General features: G+C 43.6%; 1 protein-coding gene across 2 annotated transcripts in view; it reads left to right on the top strand.

Annotated features, from left to right (window-relative positions):
• Window positions 1–1,842: 1,842 nt before the first annotated feature.
• Window positions 1,843–19,557, top strand: part of CACNB4 (calcium voltage-gated channel auxiliary subunit beta 4) — a 129,060-nt gene continuing 111,345 nt past the window's right edge. For both annotated transcript variants that reach the window (XR_008332567.1, XM_053406994.1), the window contains exons 1-2: window positions 1,843–2,019; window positions 2,277–2,360. Coding sequence is in view for 1 of the 2 variants with exons in the window: in XM_053406994.1 (XP_053262969.1) it covers window positions 1,963–2,019; window positions 2,277–2,360 (141 nt within the window). In the remaining variant the exon portion in view is untranslated. The remainder of the gene's footprint in view (window positions 2,020–2,276; window positions 2,361–19,557) is intronic.

Genomic DNA, 19,557 nt, shown 5'->3' with positions numbered 1-19,557 from the left:
GTGGTACCTCAGGTTAAGAACTTAATTCGTTCCAGAGGTCCGTTCTTAACCTGAAACTGTTCTTAACCTGAAGCACCACTTTAGCTAATGGGGCCTCCTGCTGCTGCCACGCCGCCAGAGCACGATTTCTGTTCTCATCCTGAAGCAAAGTTCTTAACCCAAGGTACTATTTCTGGGTTAGCGGAGTCTGTAATCTGGAGCGTCTGTAACCTGAAGCGTATGTAACCCGAGGTACCACTGTATAGTGAGAGGGTGGGGTGGGTTATTACTCAGAAGGGTGGTGGGAATGGGTGATTGGCTGATAGGTGTGGTAAACCTGTTGACGACTGTTAACGACTGCAGTTGGTCTTACAGGAAAAAGCAAGGGGTGAGATGGCTAAAAATCATGTATAATGAGATAAGAATCCAATGTCTCTATTCAGACCAGGTCTCTCCATGGTTTTAAATTTGGTAATAAGTGGGGGGAAAGTGTTGATGGGAAAGAAAGTGTGTGGTGTTACAGTAAGGTTTTTCAATGAATCCAGGGATACTTTTCAACTTCAATGGATTTTGTATGGGGACAGATTTGTAAATCTGGGGACTGTCCCCGGGAAATGGGAACGACTGGTAACCTTACGTTACAGGACCTAATACAGTGCTACCTTGGTTCTAAAACACCTTGGTACTCAAACGCCTTGGTTCCCAAACACTGAAAACCTGGAAGTAAGTGTTCTGGTTTTCGAATGTTTTTCAGAAGCTGGACGTCGGATGCGGCTGTTGGCTATTGTTTCCAGGGTACCTGCACCAATCAGAAGCTGCGCCTTGGTTTTCAAACATTTCAGAAGTCAAACGGACTTCCGGAATACATTAAATTTGGCGCTTTTGTATTTTCTATTTATTTCGCGTTTTTGTTTTTGAGGCTTTTTCAGTTAATTTGTTTTTGTGACTGTATGGAACCTAGTTCAGCTACTGATCGATTGATTGTGTGATTGAGGAAATGAATAAAAGCCCCCCATCTAAACAACGACTGTCATCAGCGCAGGTAAGTAAAAAATAATAATTTTAATTTTTATCATCTACAATACGGTCTTATTTTATAGTACAGTACAATGATTATTGCTTTCATTTTATGGATCAATTGCCTTGTTAGATAGTAAAATTCATGTTAAATTGCCGTTTTAGGGGTTGTTTTTAAAAGCCTGGAACAGGTTTATCAATTTTGCGTGACTTTCTATGGGAAAGCATGCCTTGGTTTCAGAATGCTTTGGTTTCGGAATGGACGTCTGGAACGGATTAAGTTTGAGAACCAAGGTACCACTGCATATTTAAAATACAGTGGTACCTCGGGTTACATATGCTTCAGGCTACATACGCTTCAGGTTACAGACGCTTCAGGTTACAGACTCTGCTAACCCAGAAATAGTGCTTCAGGTTAAGAACTTTGCTTCAGGATGAGAACAGAAATTGTGAAGCAGTGGCAGCAGGAGGCCCCATTAGCTAAAGTAGTGCTTCAGGTTAAGAACAGTTTCAGGTTAAGAACGGACCTCCGGAACCAATTAAGTACTTAACCCGAGGTACCACTGTAATGTGTGTGCTTGAGGAGCGACGTTCTAGTCGGGGGTTGGGGAAAGATCCTGGGAGACCCGAATTTGGTGGTGGGTGGGCAGGTGGGTGCAGGGGCGCTGGGAGGATTCCCAACCCGTCTCTGGCTTTCGCGCAGCTCTGCTTGTGCGCTTTGCAAACTGAGAGAGCGGCTGCGGGAGGGGGGGAGCGGAGTGCAAAAGCAGCGCGGTCTCTTTAAGGATCCTGCCGCTCCGCCAAGCAGCGCCCCGCGCCGCCGCCGCCTCCTCCTGCATCCCCACGCGCACGCAGCTGCCAGGCGCAGGCAGAGCGGCAGCCGGAACCATCCGGGGCGGCGTGTCTTGCAAGGCGCTTGGCGAGAGCCCCCCGCCGCCGCCGCCGCCGCGCCCTCAGGCTCGCAGCATGTCCAAGCACCCATCGTCGTACGGCAAGAACGGGCTGGCGGACCCCATCTTCCAGGTGCGGCCGGCGGCGCGCTCTCCCTCCGCTTCTCCCGTGGCCTCGGGGGGTGGGGTGGGGATGGGGCTCGGGCGAGTCCTCGGTGCTGCTGGCGGCGTCGAGGGGGGCGTCGTCGGAAGAGACGCCTGTCGGGGATGAAAAGGAGGTGGGAGGCGGGGGAGAGCGAGCAGGGAGGCTGAGGCGCGCCAGGAGCCGGGGGTCGTGTGAATGTGGCGCGTGTCTCCTAAAAGGCTCTACCCCTCCGCTCCGTTTCCCAGGGGAGCAGAGGCACGGCGACCCGCAGAAGCCGCTTGAAACGGTCCGACGGGAGCACAACTTCCACCAGCTTCATCCTCCGGCAGGTAAGGCGGGAAAGGAGGCGCTGCCTGCCTCGCCCGACGGTGCCAGCCCTTTGGGGGGAGCCGAGGGCGCCCAGTCTTTCAAATGCCATCTCTTTATACCTGTTCCTTTTGAGGCCACCCTCCTCGCACCCCTCTCCTCAAAGGGGCGAGTGAGGGCCCGGGCTTGCTTCTTTTTTCGTGCTGCAACGTTACTTTGAGGGGAAACAACCACCCAACCAGTTGTTTAATTTCCTTTTTTTCCTAAAGTGCACAGCGAAGAGAGTTTATTCAGCGAGAGGGAGGCACTCGCGCACATGCGCGTGGGTGAGGTACCATTGTGTTTCTTGGGCACAGGCTGCCTTTATCCCCCAGGTTCTTGAAAAGCCGTTTCTTAGGCACAAGTCGGTTTTGGCTGGAGTGGCGTTTTAATAGGTGTTCTGAAAAGAACAAGGAGCCTTTCTTTTTTGTTTAAAGTACAGTGGTATTGAGCTGTGGCAACTGCATAAAAACCTGGATGCAAGCACAGACCTTATATCTGAGGAATTACAACCAGGCGGCTCGTTTTATTGATTGTATTTATTTATTCCTGCACTTACATCCCACTTTTTCCTCCAAGGAGTTCTTCCCACTCTCCATTTTCTCCTCACAACAATCCTGTGAGGTAGGTTAGGCCGAGAGAGACAGTGACAGGCCCAAGGTCACCTAGCTGAGCTTCATAATAGTGGGGATTCGAACCCCTGGATTCACCACAGTGGGATTATAGTTTTGGGCCAAGTCAGTGGGACAAACAACCGATACGTATGGTAACTTGTGGGGTTCAGTGGCAGTTCATGTGGCTGCGTCCCACTCTTCTGCTTTTCCACCTTATACAGATTGAATGTATTCATAGCAGACAATTTACATGTGAAGGGGTTTGCTAGGAGCCTAAATGACAAGATTGCATTCTGTGAGCTGTGTAAGAAAATACTTCTTTTTGTTCTTTGCACATGGGCCAGTTGGTGGTTTGGGCAAGTGAAGTTCCCCAGCCTGAGCCTTCTTCCAGTTTGGGCGTTGTGTTAGGCCTGTTCAGCAAAAAGTCTGCATAGATTGCAGAAGAATGCTGGAAACTGAGAAGGTTTCAGCCCTTGGTATTGGGGATTCTGTGCCTCTTGCAACCTGTGCTGTGCTAAGAGGAAAGAATGAACGCCCCCAAGTGCAGCTAGCCTTTGCCTGGTCACTGAGGAGCTCCAGTCAGTTCACAGGCATCTGGAATTAATGGGCAATGCAAAGCACAGGTTGTGGTGTCCTAGAAGCTGACATGCTGGGGGGCATATTTTTTCTTTACAAAATGGTGCTGCCTATTACTGGCTTAAATTTTGTGTGGGGGATGTCAGTCTTGAGTGGATTTATGGACAGGGCTATATATCCACAAGATCAAAATGCTGTTCTGGTTTGGCTGATGGAGTTTAACCTGTTCCTGGTGGGGAGGAGAGTAAGGAAGGAAGAGTTTTTCTTCCTTGGACATATATTTTCTCGACTATTCAATAAATCTCCATTTGACCTCACCTTGACCTTTAATATTTCAGACTGGACACACCTGGATTCAAATGCAAGTTTGCCCACGCTTAGCAAAACAAAGGAGGCTAGATATTTGACCCTAAGGGCAGAAGACAGCTATCTGTAGGCGGGTTAGACAAAAGGAATCCACTTTTATGTGCATTGCAGACAGAAATAAGACACATGACCCAGGGGAGGTGAATTGGAAATGGGTCTGGGACCTTATATAGGAAAGTTGCACTATCCTTTCCCGTAAACTGGAAGCGGTGTGGGATTTAATCTCTTAAATCTTTCCAGTGTGTAGCATATTCCTTCTGTGCTGCTAGACAGCAGTTTTCAGTTAATTCTAGTGGCTGTCTTGTTAGATTCTTCTCTTCCTTAGAGAGAGAGAATGGGTGAGCTGTCCTGAGCTGAACTAGGTCGTATCCCATCGGCTTGACTCCGTGATGTACTGATCGTTAAATTTAGACTTGAATGCAGGAAACTTCTCTTTTACTGCCTTGCGTGCTGTGAATGTCTCGGAGCACCTTTGTGTGTAGGCAAAATTAGTTGGTATGTGCTTACATGCTATGCATGGATCAAAAGGACTGTGATTCATTCAGCATGTCATAGGGAGTTTTGCATCTCTTTCTCACGTGGCAGTTTCCCAATCTTAACCCTGACAAACCTCATTTGAAAGTGAGGGGTGTTTCAAGATAAGTTCGTGATCTATGATTGTAGGTTGGAAAGAAAAGTCAGTATTCCACTGGCTGTGCCTTGAGTGTACCTAAAGTAGCCACTCTTTGGATCCTAGCCACTGTCAAAAAGATGGTATTGGCTTTCCCAAATAGTGGAACTTCTGTTATACCCACTTCTGCCAAGTGTTCGGCCTAAAGAAGGAACTTTAGGGCTTTACATGGTGTTTTATGTATATCATGGAAGAATGTGTTGTTTGGAGATCTTTTCATAGGTGTAACATGCATACTTTTATATGTTTGCAATTATATGCTGGGCATGATCCAGCCAGTTAAGCACTTTTTGATTTCACTTAATTCATTCCCAGCTAACTGTACATAGGTCTGCACCCTAAATCCTATTGCTTTCATTTCCATTGTTTAAGTTTATCCTTAGAAAAATGCTCAATTTTGATTATTTTATGGCTGTTGTTATTATTATTATTACTACAGGTGTGTTCTTCACATTTCTTTTTGATATCACTATCTTAGTAATTATTTCTATATCTTCTTAAAAGAGCTGGGATGTGTTCATGTTAGAAATCTTCTGTGAGCATTTTTTGTTGAAGCAGAGCATGATGGTAGTAAGAACTTGAAATCAGCACAGCATTCTTTGGGGTGGTTGTTTGCCCCATAAGAAACAGACTTAGGACAGGGATAGTACAGGTGAGAAGCACATTTTAGCCATATGCTCCTCCACCAGACTATGGCCATGCCACTTGCAATGGCAGAACGTTACACCAGCCCTGGATCTGGCACAAGGAATTTCAGTGAGAAGGGGATTTCATTGCATCCAGGACTACCTTGACTTTATTGCCGTAACAGAACGTGGCGAAACTCGGCACCAAGTCACAGCACACCACCAGCAATCTGGTCGTCCTCCTTGTGTGTCCTCCCCCCCCCCCCGTTGCTTGGCAAAAGAGCCTTTTCCTCTTTGTGTGGTTGTTAAACCCTTGTCCCATGGAGGGGCTGTGGATGAGTTTTTTCAGGCCCCTGATCAGGAAGCTATGTGGGTGCTATGTTGGCTGGGCTTTCCGTCCTCTCCTGGCAGTAGAAGGGCCATCCTTGTAGGCACCACTGGGGGTTGATGGATGAATGGCACTGTGTGTGATGATGCAGGGGTGTGTGCTGAGAGCGGGTCCCTGTTGTGTGTGCAGCATCAGTGGCATAGTTTCTGAACAGTGAGTGCATTCCTCAAGCTCCCTTCCTTTGAAAGTTACTTCAGGCACAGGGATATGCCTTATATCTTCTGCTGTGAAGAATCCTTCAGGTTCTCTTTAGTCTTTTTCGTCCTTCAGCACACAATTGACTTGTTTGTTATCCAAAGGTCCAACAGCCTCCCTAGCTAGTCTCCTGCTACTAATGCCTTTAAATAGTGTTGTTGGTGGTCTTTTACATTTTTAGCAAAAATTATTTTTGAGCATCCCATATCGTCTGCTTGTATATCTTTTGTTGAAGTTTGTGTTCCTTTTTGTTCTCCTCCTTTGTTCAAAGTCTTCCATTTTCTAAAGGAAATCTTCCCTCTGATAGTTTATTTGACTCTGCTGGCTATCTGTGCAGGCATCCCCCTGGCCCTTGTGGTAGCTTTCTCAATTTGTTGTATGCATTTTAACTGAGCTTCTAATATTGTAGTTTTAAACACCTTCCAAGCATTTTGGAGAGGTCTGACCTTCTTGAGTTGGCCTTTCAACTTCCTTTTTACCAGTCCCCTCATTTTTTTGAAGTTTTATCTTTTGAAGTCAAATGTGATTGTATTGGATTTTCTTGGCAATTGCCCACTTACATACATATTGAAGCTGATAGTACAATATCAACTCTTGTGTTTTAGCCTATAGTGCTTTGGTCTTTCTGAATAGTTGTCATGTATCCCTTTACCCTTGATGCCTTATTCTAGTCCTCCCTTACCTGAACACTTATAATAATAATCCTTTTCCACCTTACCCCAGAGGGGTGATTTGTTCTGAAGCGGACGCTGCTGCCAGTCCCCTACTGCCACCAGTTTAAAACCTCATTTAAATAAAAAATATGATTGCAATCTGCTTTGTACAGGCCTGGTTTATCCCAGAGCACATCTGGCAAATGAGTTGTTTAATTTCTCTTGTGTTACCTTAATTTTATACCTCTTTCAGTGCTCCCCGCCCTTTTATTGCATGTTAGAATCCATGCTTGTTTGGAGGTTCTAGCAGGGGAGCGCAGCTATCGTATACCCTTGACCGAAGAACGGTACACTCCTTCTATCTGGGATGGTCGTCCTCTTCCACCGAGCGCGCAGCTTCGGGAGGGACGCACATGGAGCGGTGAGGGAGGAAGGGGACACCCGCCTAGCCAGCCAGATCAGCCGAATCAACCCTGGCGATCAATGGGGTGACAGATGTCGCAGCCAGATCGCCCTCACATGCTCTTTATTTGATGCCTATTTTAGGGATCTGATCTTTGAACAATATTTTGGAACAAAATCCTAGGAACATGTCTCATTAAATTCATTAGGCCTTACATCTGAATAGGCATGCATGGGGTTCTGCTTTTAGGCAGTGTTCGAAACAGAGATATGAAAGCTAGGAGCTAGGTTATGGGTCCAACGACAAAATGTCTAGGGACACCTTTTTATTACAAGAATACAAAGCTGAATATGAATGAACTGCAGCTAAAACATTATGTTCATTTTTCACATTATTATTATTATTATTATTATTTTTATAGAATAGGACATTCCTATTTTCATTGGAGAAATGTTGGAGGGTATACAAATATAGGAATGGACTCATATGCCTTTCTTGAAACCCTTGCTCACTCAGATGCAGATACAAATGGCACACCAAGTACCGTTGAGGTGCTCTTGCCTTTTTGGGGATACAGAAGGCAGTGCAAAGGTTTAGCATCCCCGGGCAGTGTACATTCACTTAAGTGTTATGCCGGATGTGAGCTAGGAGGCATGACTTTGAACAGTGTTAGAAACTGAGATATGAAAGCTAGGAGCTAAATGGCACCTTCAACCCAGGTTATGGGCAAAGCAATGGAATGTCTAGGCGCGCTTTTTTATAACAAGAATATAAAGCTGAAAATGAATGAACTGCAGCTAAAATATTATGTTCATTTTCACATGGTCTAGTCCTTCCCCTGCCCACCCCACTAATATTCTTAAGAGTGTCTCTTTTCTAGTCTTCAGAGAGTAGCTAGAAGTGGGGGGGGGCAGTGAATGATTTCCTGGAAATGCATTTTGTTTGGAATAGCAGGACCTGTGTGTCCTGAGTTCCAAATGTTAGTTGCATTGGTGAATCTTGTGAGACCAGTAGGCTGCAAGAGACGCGCATACAGTTCTACTTAGCCTTTGCGATAGGCATTCCATTGCTTTATAGCTACTGTCATTCCACAAAACAGAATGACAGCGATGCCAAGCTGAACAATTCTCAGTTTTTATTGGTGGTTTGTGTGAGAGAGAGGAAGAGAGGGAGAGTTGGACATCATTGTCAGATGAATTACAGAGAAAGGAAGAAAGAAGAACTGGCAACTTAATATAACCTTCTGTCAAAAGCACTGGGATGGCTGCATCAAAAATTAATAAAATGAATTTCATTTCAGCCCACAATAAGGGGAATGATGTGCCAGTCTGGCAGACCTTGCAGAAAGGCTCTTGGGCTCTTTGTGCATCAGTCAGAAGGATGTGCTCAGACAAAATGCATGCTCTTTTCAGGTAGTAGTGTGCAATTTCCTTGCTCCCCAGAGCTGTTTAACTACAGCTTGTATTAAATGCTCTCCTGTGTGAGCAGAGAGCAGTCATGTTGCATTTCAAGGAGCAGATTTCAAAGATGAACTATAGAACTAATAACGTGTATTGTTTTCATGAGTGTACTCTTAGAGCGGCTTTCCTCAACTTGGTGCCCCCCAAGTGCTTTTGACAACAGCTCTCATCATCATGTGCTGGCTGGGACTGATGGGAGCTCTCCAAAACACCTGGAGGGCACCAGGTTGGGGAAGGCGGTTCTGAGCCAGTCACCAACACTCTTGAATCAGAAGATCCTTTTCAGGAGCTTGGCTGTTTGATAAAAACTGATATCTACCGGTAATTTGCTCACAGTACTGAGAGAGCGTTTGGAGGCCCAAATAAACTGAGTCGAGCAAGACTGTTTAGTTCGCATGTAGCAGTTTGTTCCCTGTTTTATTTTATTTTTTCTGGAAATTGCATACAAATAGCCATTATCTTGGGCTTGTGTAGAACTCAGTAAGAGTTCAAAATTCAATTGAAGTATTCAGTTTTGTACCTGGAAGGAATGATATCATTACCCACATAAATGAAATTCATCTAAATCCCTCAAATCTCCAGCCTCTGAAAATTGCTAGGATGGATACGTGAGCTTGGGCCCCTAAGTCCTTGCTGGATCAGGCTGCAAATGTACTGTCAAAAAAAATTATTATGTGCATACCAGAGTTAGAAAGACGGGAAGACTTAAAGGAGACATGTTGGTTTTCAAGCACTTGGAAATATCTTTGTCTGTTGAAGGAGCATTAGAGACCTGAGTTGATGCCTCAAAGAATTGTGGGAGCTGCAGTCTGTTAAGTATGCTGAGAGTAGTTGGGAGACTCCTATTCCCTGTCCAGAGCTATAATTTGCAGAGTAGTTTTTCAGTCAATCCCTCTTCACAGGGAACTCTGTCAGGGGAAGAGAAGTGGGGAACCACTACTGGGAAAGCCATGTTGCTGAAGCAGAAGACCTTGTTCAGGGGTTCTGGTAATGGAACTCTGTTGAATTGTATTTGCCTGGGCATGGGTGTATCTATCAATTTTGAGTTTTCTGTTGGTAATTTCCCCAGTCCTTTTAGCTCCCTGTATTCCCACATCGGTTAGTGATAAATATTTTTTTAAAGTCCTTGTGAAAATTCACCAGCATTTTTGTGTGAGTTTCTCCTAATACAATACCTTTTGGTGTGTTACTTTCCACTAATACACACATTTCTTCGCACCCCTGTTTTTTGTACACTGTACTCCGCTGCAGAACTGCGTAGCAAAATCCAAGGATGTGCCAGTTTTGAAGGAGGGCTGTGCTTCACTTCACATATTGTTTCAGAAAACTGTGAATTAAATAAGCTGGGCTTTAAACGATAACCGAATCAGATTTCTCCCTCTGTGTAGCCCGATGGTCAGGGATGATGGGAGTTGTAGTCACATAACATCTGAAGGGCCCCATGTTAGCTCATCCCTAAGATAACTTTGACCGCAGTTGCCTAGATCTGATGATGCTGTTGGGAAGGAAGGAGAAGAGAGCATCTTGCAACTCCAGGCTTCTGTGATTCAGTGTTTGTTTGCTTGGCTAGGCCTCAACTGCCTGTCCCTGCCACATCTGAATTCTATTCCCTCTGACAAGATATGTGTCTCAAACGTTCTCTCTCTGCGTTTCACAGTTTGTTCAGCATCTCATGTTTTTGAATCCCTGGTGAGCTGCTTTTCCCTCTGAATTGCTGCAAACCTGATAATGCACGAGTGGCCCGGTGAGAGATACTGGCGAAGCCACGTAGACATCTGTTGTGAAGGGAGCACAGATAAACACTCATAAATTTATCATCTTCATCTCGCTAGCCCAGGGGCTTGTAGCTCTGCTTCTAGTTTAAAATAATCTGTCTCTTTGTATATGTGTACATAATGTGCTGTAATGTGTTGCGGCTTTCTTTTTTTAGAGAATACTTCCTCTGCTTCCCGTTTATTTACTAAAAAAAACCCTGCTGCTTTGGTTAAAGTGGTCTCTTGTAGCATATGTGCTGGGAATTTTTTGCTTTTATTTTTCTAAAAAATAGCGTTAACTGCTGTTCTACTTGAAGTAAAATTTAAGAGGGAAACGCTATTGACCATTTCCATTTTTAAAAACAATAACAACACAGTAACCACCACCCACTCCAGCACACAATCTAGTAATAATCTCCGTATTGTAGAAAGGCATTTCTGTACTTCTAAAAAAATTTTTTTAAAAAAGAAATTTGTTCCCCATTCTTCAGCAATTTCTGCTCAGGGCTGCTAGTGAGTAGTCCATTAGAAGAATAAAGCAACATAAGACAACAGCAGGAAGACAATTATAATAGCATAGGTTAAAAACTCCTGAGAATGGCAAAAGTGTAGTAAATCAACCGTTTAAACAGTCTGGGAAAATTAAAAGATATTTTGCTCAGTGCTAAAAGGATCAAAGAGTAGGTGGCAGGTGATCCTTCCTGGGGAGAGTGTTTGAAAAGCACAGCACCCCAGCCAAAAAATCATGTTGTCAGAAGCCACATCCTTCACTTGTTTATCTGGGCTAGTTCGGCATTCACAAGACCATAACCAGGGCAACACTGTTTAATTGCTTGGATTACCTGTTATACAGATATTCAGAGTAGACTCCTGCAGCACGCAGTGTGTAGTGCTGCTTTTAAAGACCAGAAGCATCAGATGGTGCAGAAGGCAACCTCCCAGTTGCTTGTTGGGGGCCAAGTGGCTGGAGCATTTAACACCTCTTCTGCACCAGCTACACTGATTGCCAGGACATTTTCAGGCTGAATTCAACATGCTGGTGATGACATTTGAAGCCCCCTAACTGCTTTGAACCAGGCTATTTGAAGCATCGCCTTCATCTGTATAAACCTGACCAAACCCTAAGATCAGACACAGAGGGTGGTGCATGCAGGAGACAGGGCCTTTTCTGTGTGGGCCCCAACCATATGTTAAGCCCTTCCACCGGAAGTTTGTCTGGTTCCCTTTCCAGCTAGTTTTTAAATAGGCCCTTGAAAACCTTGATGGTTTCAGCCTGGTTTTAAACTGATGCTGGTTTTATCCTTTATAGTTATGATTTCAAATGGTTTATGTTCTTTTGATTTGGAATATTCTATTAATGATGCTGCTTTAGCCAATCGAAAAGTATTATTATTACTATTACTATTTATTAAATTTGTATACTGCCCTTCATACAAAGATCACAGGGCGATTCACAACATAAAAATATGATATGAGAACATATATGTTATTACTTTATTTATTTATTATGTTGACAACTGCCTTAGGAAGGTTTTTATCTATCAATCAATCAATCAATCAATCAATCTGTGTGTAAGACAAGGCAGCTTTGTTTCCTGAGAAGGCCCCAGAATTTGCATCTTCCATCCCTACTGTTAAGTTGTGGGTGAACATATCAGACGACACAGCAATTCTTCAAACCACTCTTGTTTATTCACAGGCCAGAACAGAACTGAACTGAAGGGTTCAGCCAGCCTGCTTATATAGAGCTCCACTACACCGCAACAGTAACCACTTTCTGTAACTATCCAATCACTGAACGTCACTTTCAATCCCTTATTTGCATATGTGGACCCTAGTGAAAACTATCTACAGTATCCCCCTGCTGGCCCAAGGTGAGAACTTCAGTACATAACACCTACCAGCCTGGAGATGTCAGTTGCCAACCTGGCGCCCAGAAATCTCCAAGTAGTCGCAACTGGACCCGCAATAGTAGCAAAATGTGTCTGGTGCCTGGGGAATTTCAAACACTGAACTCCACACATTACAACAAGGCTCTAGGGTCAACATAATCCCAGCTTTGGGGCAAATGTCAGAGTGGTGGGAAGATGCCATTGATGGGTAAGAACCTGCAGGTGCTTGGTGGGTTTAAGTACCCCTATTTCAACACAAATGCTGCCCCTTAATTTGCTGCCATGCACATTTAGGGAACAGATGTTTGCTGATGTAACAACAGTTTCTTCCCGAGGGAAGCAGACAGAAGGCTGTTTTGCTTCCTTCAAATGTTAAGGCTTGGCTACAAACCTCTTTTTCATATATAAATAGCAAATTGATCAGGTACGTAAGAAGCCATGTGTAAGAGGCAGTTTTAGTATGCCCATTATATGTTTGGCATCTTTGCACTTCCTGTAGCAGCATAGCTGTAGTCTGGATGCAACTTTGCGTGCTTCTAGATGAGTGTTTATTGTGGGATTGATGCTTTGCATCCATGCAACTTCTTTGCAGAATGCACAAAGAATCAAAGCATCATAGAATTGTAGAGTTGGAAGGGACTATGAGGGCTATCTAGCCCAACCTCCTGCAATGCAAGAATAATTCGTCCAACGTGATGCTCGGACACGTGACTCTGAGATTAAGTGTCTCATGCTGTCCCAACTGAGCTATTGTTGGCTTCAAACGTACCAGCCATGCTCCCCAAATTATATTTGGACTTTCCCTTCCCTGGGGGAAATATTACAAGTTTTTTATTTATTTAAAAAAACCCCACCTTGTTGACTGTGATCCATTTGCAATATTTTAATCAATTTGCAAATTAAGCCCACTGGTCTAGAAACACCCTTGCGTGTCTTACGTGACGGAGAGCAATTGCTGCATTTCTGTGCATACAGCTTTAACCTCTGCTCAGCCTGCCAGCACTTACAGTTCCTCTTAAGCTAATGCTATTTTTGTGGCTCAAGACAATGGTTTGTACTTTGCCAGCAGCAGAGGCAAGCAGATTCAGCAACCAAAGCTAATCTCAGAACTGCGCTGACACAGTTGATGCTCTTGCACCAGTATCAGATTTGGCGCGATGGCTGTTCTGTGTTTTTGAAGTTTCCATTTCAGGGCTGCACAAATGCCTGCCAGTAGAGGCAAGGGAAACAAATCCGCATTTTCAGCTTTCTAGTAGAAGTTAGCATTCTAAAATATATACAACACAATGCATTTTGAAATGGGAGGGGCAAGTCCAGTAATGTAGGCACAGACAAAACAGCTACAGTAAAAATAATAATTACACTTTAGCAAAGGAACTAACTTTTTTAGACTGACATGCTTTCTCATATTTTTGACCTGAATAAGTTTATTCTTAGGAGATGTTGAGAAAGCAACTTTCCAAGACTTTAGTCCAGGGGTCAGCAAACTTTGTCAGCAGCTGGCCGGTCCACCGTCCCTCAGACCTTGGGGGGGGGCTGGACTATATTTTTTTTGGGGGGGGGGAAATGGACAAATTCCTATGCCCCACAAATAACCCAGAGATGCATTTTAAATAAAAGCGCACATTCTACTCATGTAAAAACACCAGGCAGGCCCCACAAATAACCCAGAGATGCATTTTATTTTTTTTTAATATATAATATTTTTTATTACGTTTCTTTCCAAATTTTATACATTACAAACAAAGAGTTTACAAGAAACCATTTTTTTTTTTTTTTTTAACAAAAATCCCAAATTGGACTTCCCCACCCCTTCCGATTCTGCGTTCTTTATATTAACAATGTCAGCAATTTGTTACCTTATGTCATACCTTATTGTAACTTTTACATGTTATGTATCTATATTCAATGTATTATGTCAGAATTTTTATACCTTTAAAATAAACGTAACATGTTCAATTTCATATTATCTCCTTTTCTCTTTTATCACTTAGTTTACTATTTACTTAATCATAATTGCTAAAGCGTATCATTTTCAAATCATGCACCGTCTTAAGATTCATACAGTTTGTAATACTTTTGCAAGTAGTCTTTAAACTTTTTCCAGTCCACCTCAGTTGTTTCTACATCCAAATCTCGGATTCTGCCGGTCAGTTCAGCTATCTCCATATAGTCCATCAACTGCGTCTGCCATTCCTCCAGCGTGGGTAAATCTTGTGTCTTCCAGTTCTTTGCGATGAGTATTCTTGCTGCTGTACTAGCATACATAAACAAAGTTCTGTCCTTCTTTAACACTTTCTGGTCTACCATGCCCAACAGGAAGGCCTCTGGTTTCTTGGGAAAGGTATACCTAAATACCTTTTTCAACTCATTGTAAATCATTTCCCAGAAAGCCTTAACCTTTGGGCATGTCCACCAGAGGTGAAAGAAAGTCCCCTCTGCTTCCTTACACTTCCAACATTTATTGTCAGACAGGTGATGTATCTTAGCTAACTTGACTGGGGTCATGTACCACCGGTATATCATTTTCATAATGTTTTCCTTCAAGGCCGTACTGGCCGTAAATTTCATTCCGGTGTTCCATAACCTTTCCCAGTCTTCAAACATAATGTTGTGTCCAACATCCTGTGCCCATTTAATCATAGCAGATTTAACTGTCTCATCCTGTAAATTCCACATAAGCAGCAAGTTATACATTCTAGATAACAACTTTGTCTTTGGTTCTAACAATTCTGTCTCTAGTTTCGACTTTTCCACCTGGAAACCAACTTTTTTGTCCATTTTGAAAACCTCTTGAATTTGAGCATAATGTAGCCAGTCTCGCACCTTATTTTTTAGTTTGTCCTGGCTCTGCAACTTCCAATTGTCTCCAATTTTTTCAGTCAATTCCCAATATTTCGGCCAATAGGCCTCCATATTGGGTCTTTTTCGGGCCTTGGCCTCCACTGGTGATAGCCACCTCGGAGTTTTACTCTCTAGTAAGTCTTTATATTTCATCCAGACTGCAAAAATTGCTTTTCTGACAATGTGGCTTTTAAACAATTTATGTGCTTTAACCTTGTCGTACCATAGGTATGCGTGCCATCCAAAAGCATTATTAAAACCTTCCAGATCTAGGACATCGGTGTTTTCCAACAAAAACCAATCTTTCAACCAGCAGAAGGCTGCAGCTTCATAATACAACCTCAAGTCCGGCAGGGCAAACCCCCCTCTTTCTTTCGAATCTGTTAATATTTTAAACTTTATTCGGGGCTTTTTGCCCTGCCAGATAAATCTAGATATATCCTTCTGCCATTTTCCAAAGCAATCCACTCTGTCCACGATCTGTAAGGTTTGAAACAAAAATAACATTTTCGGCAACACATTCATTTTTATAGCTGCAATTCTTCCCAACAAGGAAAGTTTCAATCTTGACCAAATTTCTAAATCCTTTTTAACTTCCAACCAACATTTCTCATAATTATCCTTAAATAAATTCAAGTTCTTGGAGGACAAATAGATCCCAAGGTATTTCACTTTTTTAACCACATTCAGTTCTGTTTCTCTCTGAAACCCCTCTGTTTCTGTAATTGTTAAATTTTTGGTCAGAACCTTAGTTTTTTGTTTATTCAACCTAAATCCCGCCACCCGACCAAATTCAGATATAAGTTCGAGAACTCTTTTTGTACTGGATTCTGGCTCCTGCAGTGTCAAAACTAGGTCATCTGCAAAAGCTTTCAGTTTATATTGTTTCACTCCGACCTCTATCCCTTGTACCAACCGGTCCTCTCTGATCATATTCAATAGCACCTCCAGGACTGAAATAAATAACAGAGGGGATAGAGGGCACCCTTGTCGTGTCCCTTTTTCAATTTTAAATTCCTCCGTCACCACATTGTTCAGAGATGCATTTTAAATAAAAGGAAACATTCTACTCATGTAAAAACATGCTGATTCCTGAACAATCTGCGGGCTGGATTGAGAAGGCGATTGGGCTGCACCCGGCCCACGGGCCTTAGGTTGCCTACCCCTGCTTTAGTTCAATCTTTTTGGGCGCCGTGCTAAGGGAACAAAGCAGGTACTTGAGGTGGTGAGGAAATATACTTTTCTATGGATTAGTGGCACAGCTCTTGCTTCAGCCCACAGCATTCTTAACAATCACAGCTGGTTGATTCTTATTTTTATTTTTTTGGTGATTCGGGACCTGAATGCATTACAGAAGTTGCGTAGTTAAGAGGGGATGAGTCTGATGAAATTCGTGATGGTGTTTTCTCGATCTTAGTGCCTGTGATGATTTGCCAGTCCCTGGGTTGAGTGGGATGCTCACAGTCATAAATGTAATAGAATGACTCATTGCCCAGTGAGGACATAACATTTCTGGCTTGCTCAACTGCTGCAAGCCAGGAACAAGTGCCTGGAACTTGTACTTCCCCTTCCTCTTCCACAGATGCAGATCCTTCTTAGTTTAAACAGCTGTGCCTTGGGAGAAATCCTACTTGCCTAATGGAACAACCTCCCCTCTCCCTTACTCCTTACACTGGGAAGAAGCAAACCACGATTCCCTGTCTTAGTGTTACATCCAAACTAGGGGTCATTGCTTGTTCACTCTAAGAACAAACAAAACCATATGAGACAAAAAACAACAAAGCCCTGAGACCTCTGGGTATAGGGCAGTATATAAATTCAATAAATAATAAAATAAAATAAAATATCCCTGGTTTGGATGTAACACTAAGCCAGGGATCATGGTTTGTTTCCTCAGTGGTAAGGAGAGAAATAGCCTTGAAAGGAGCATTCACAACAAGCCATTAACTATTGCTTATTGTGGTGTGTGAACTGGGTCAATACATATGTGGTGGATTTAACAGGCGACTGTAGGTTTTAACATCTTTTAAATAAAGATGTTTAGAAATCCAATTTTTATTTCATGATTGATTTTTTAAAAAACCCACCTTCTCCTACCAAGATGAGCACTTAAAGCTCTAATATAGGCTACCCATAAGTATCTGAAGTGGATTCTCAGCTTAGTGCTTGTTATAGCGTATGGCTTACATGTACAGGGTCCCAGATCTAATTCATGGAATTTCTTTCTTTCTTTCTTTTTTAAACACACTCCGGAGGATTTGTGTGGGCAGGCAGTTTTCTCTGACAGGTGATGCTCAATTAGTGTGTTAAAAGAGGGGGAGGGGGGAGCCCACAAGGGACAAAAGTCAATTATGAACATTCTAGCACAGAAGGGGTATGTAGGTCATCTGAATGCATCCATATAACTTTGCAGATTCTATACTCATATCTTACAAACTGACATCAGGTGCAACCATGATGTATTAGTGGAATATCTGTGCCCTAAAAATACAGTTTATCACCAAAACAAATGGATTCTGTAAAATGATTGTTGTGGAACCGTTGTTTAATAAACACGAGACACCCAGCGTCTGCTTTATTGCTAGAGCTGCCGATTAACTAGTGAGATGTTCAGCAAACTAAGGAGCAATTTCTTCATAGGTTATATTGATATACCAGAGTCAAGGCCATTAAACCTTTGCGCTCATGTGCACACTGTTGCATAATTTAAGGAGAAGAAAGAACGAGGAGACTGGAATTAATAGCTTTTTTATGAAAGTGTCGAAAGAACAACTCTACCAGTTGAAACCAGTAAAAGAAACTGTAGGCACAGGGCAAACAGTTGATCGTGATGTTAGACATTCCTCTTCTCATGTGGTGGAAAGCAGGAAGGATGGAGGGAACGTGCAGCTGATAAAATCCTAAAACTTCTTGGGGATTAAATAGAGCTAGTGAGCCAACCGGGCACCAACTAGAGCTATTGGGCCTAGTTCAAACTGAGATTGTATCCAAGGTTGTGTCCAACATGTGTTCCAGGGAGAGATTGGCAATGGTAGGCAAGTTTGTCTTTTGAAAGCTCCTTTGCCACTTCTAATCTTCTCATATTGCAGAGCCCCTATGTTAATGTCCATGTAGTTAATAAAATTTGAAAGCCATGCTAGTCCCCCTACCCTGAAGCAATATATCCTGCTTCTAAAGCATCTCTATGGATATCTATTCTCAGGGCTGGCTCAGTTGCTTGGCTGCCCTTCCTAAGGTTTCTCCGTTCTCATTTTTAGCCATGGGCATGTTTAGAATTGAGCATAGTTTGGCAGGTCAGCAGTACTGGCTCACGAACTGGCTTTACTCCCGCTCCAACAGTATTCTTTAACAGCTCCTTAACTTCCTGTGCATCCAGCATGTATGATTGACAACCAACATTTCAGCAGAGCTCTCCCCTTAGGTTGCACATCTTCATTTAGATTTAATGGCCGGTCCCAGAGACATAGATGTGTATTTTCCTACTCTATTATCTGGGCAGGATGCATAGCTTAGGATCCAAAGGTGATGAGCTGGCACAAGGGAACTTGCTGCACCCTGGGGATGGAGTGGGCTAAGGTGGCAGCAGACCACAAGACAGTGCCCCTGCAGGAGCCACACTGCCTCCACTGCTGGTGGAGGAGTTGCTCTGGTTTCCAGTAAGATCTTGCAAGATCTAGTGCACTCTGAGATCTCATGAGATCTTGCTGGAACCCAGGTAAAGGAGGCTTCAGCGGGTGACGCAGGGCGGGATGACACTTTCCCATTTTGCCTCAGGCAGTGAAATGGGATGTGCCACCCCTGGGATAGGGATTCCTTGATTTTTGGCCACTCCTGCTGCAGCCTCCTGTTCCTTGCTGGTCTAGAGTTTTCCATCCCACAACAATGCATTTTTTTGGTGTACCTGTGGTGATGGTGGTGAGCATTCATTGAATTCTATTCAAGGAACACAAAGTTCAATTCCCTGAACTTTGTTCTGTTCACAGAATGGAAGTTAGGATCCAAGCCATGGACTTCAGGAGGCAAATCAAACTCAGTGACCTTCATATGGTGCTTAGTCTTTCAGTGAAAAGTATTTTTTTGTAAATTTATTGTGTGTAGGTGTTCCACAGGTACCATGAGGCAGCAGAGCTATGCCTGACATTATGCACCTTCCTAGCCCCCAGCTTCCACATGTTGACTGTGGAAGTCTGCACAGGTGAAACCTGTGCAGATAGACCTGTACATAAACTGGAATGCGGATTGTACATGGAATGCTCCATGCGGATGAGTCTAGGTGTGTAGGCTTCCCATCTGTAGACATACCCTCAACACATGCCCATCAGGGGTAGGGCCAAGGAGTCATGTGAACTTGTGGAGGTGGGGATCAGCAGCACATTCCTTCAGACCCTTTGTGCATGTGGAGTTTCCCCACACAATTAACGCATGAAGGGAGCTTTGGTGAATATGGAATTTGGGATGAATTAAGTCAGAATCAGCCCTGAGTGCTTACTGGAAGGACAGATCCTGAAGCTGAGGCTCCAATACTTTGGCCACCTCATGAGAAGAGAAGACTCCCTGGAAAAGACCCTGATGTTGGGAAAGATGGAGGGCACAAGGAGAAGGGGATGACAGAGGATGAGATGGTTGGACAGTGTTCTCGGAGCTACCAACATGAGTTTGACCAAACTGCGGGAGGCAGTGGAAGACAGGAGTGCCTGGCGTGCTCTGGTCCATGGGGTCACGAAGAGTCGGACACGACTA

Source organism: Podarcis raffonei, chromosome 1 (assembly GCF_027172205.1).
Source record: "Podarcis raffonei isolate rPodRaf1 chromosome 1, rPodRaf1.pri, whole genome shotgun sequence".
Lineage (NCBI taxonomy): Eukaryota > Metazoa > Chordata > Lepidosauria > Squamata > Lacertidae > Podarcis > Podarcis raffonei.
The sequence above is the reverse complement of the archived record's forward strand: the minus strand, read 5'-3'. Positions and strand labels throughout refer to the sequence as shown.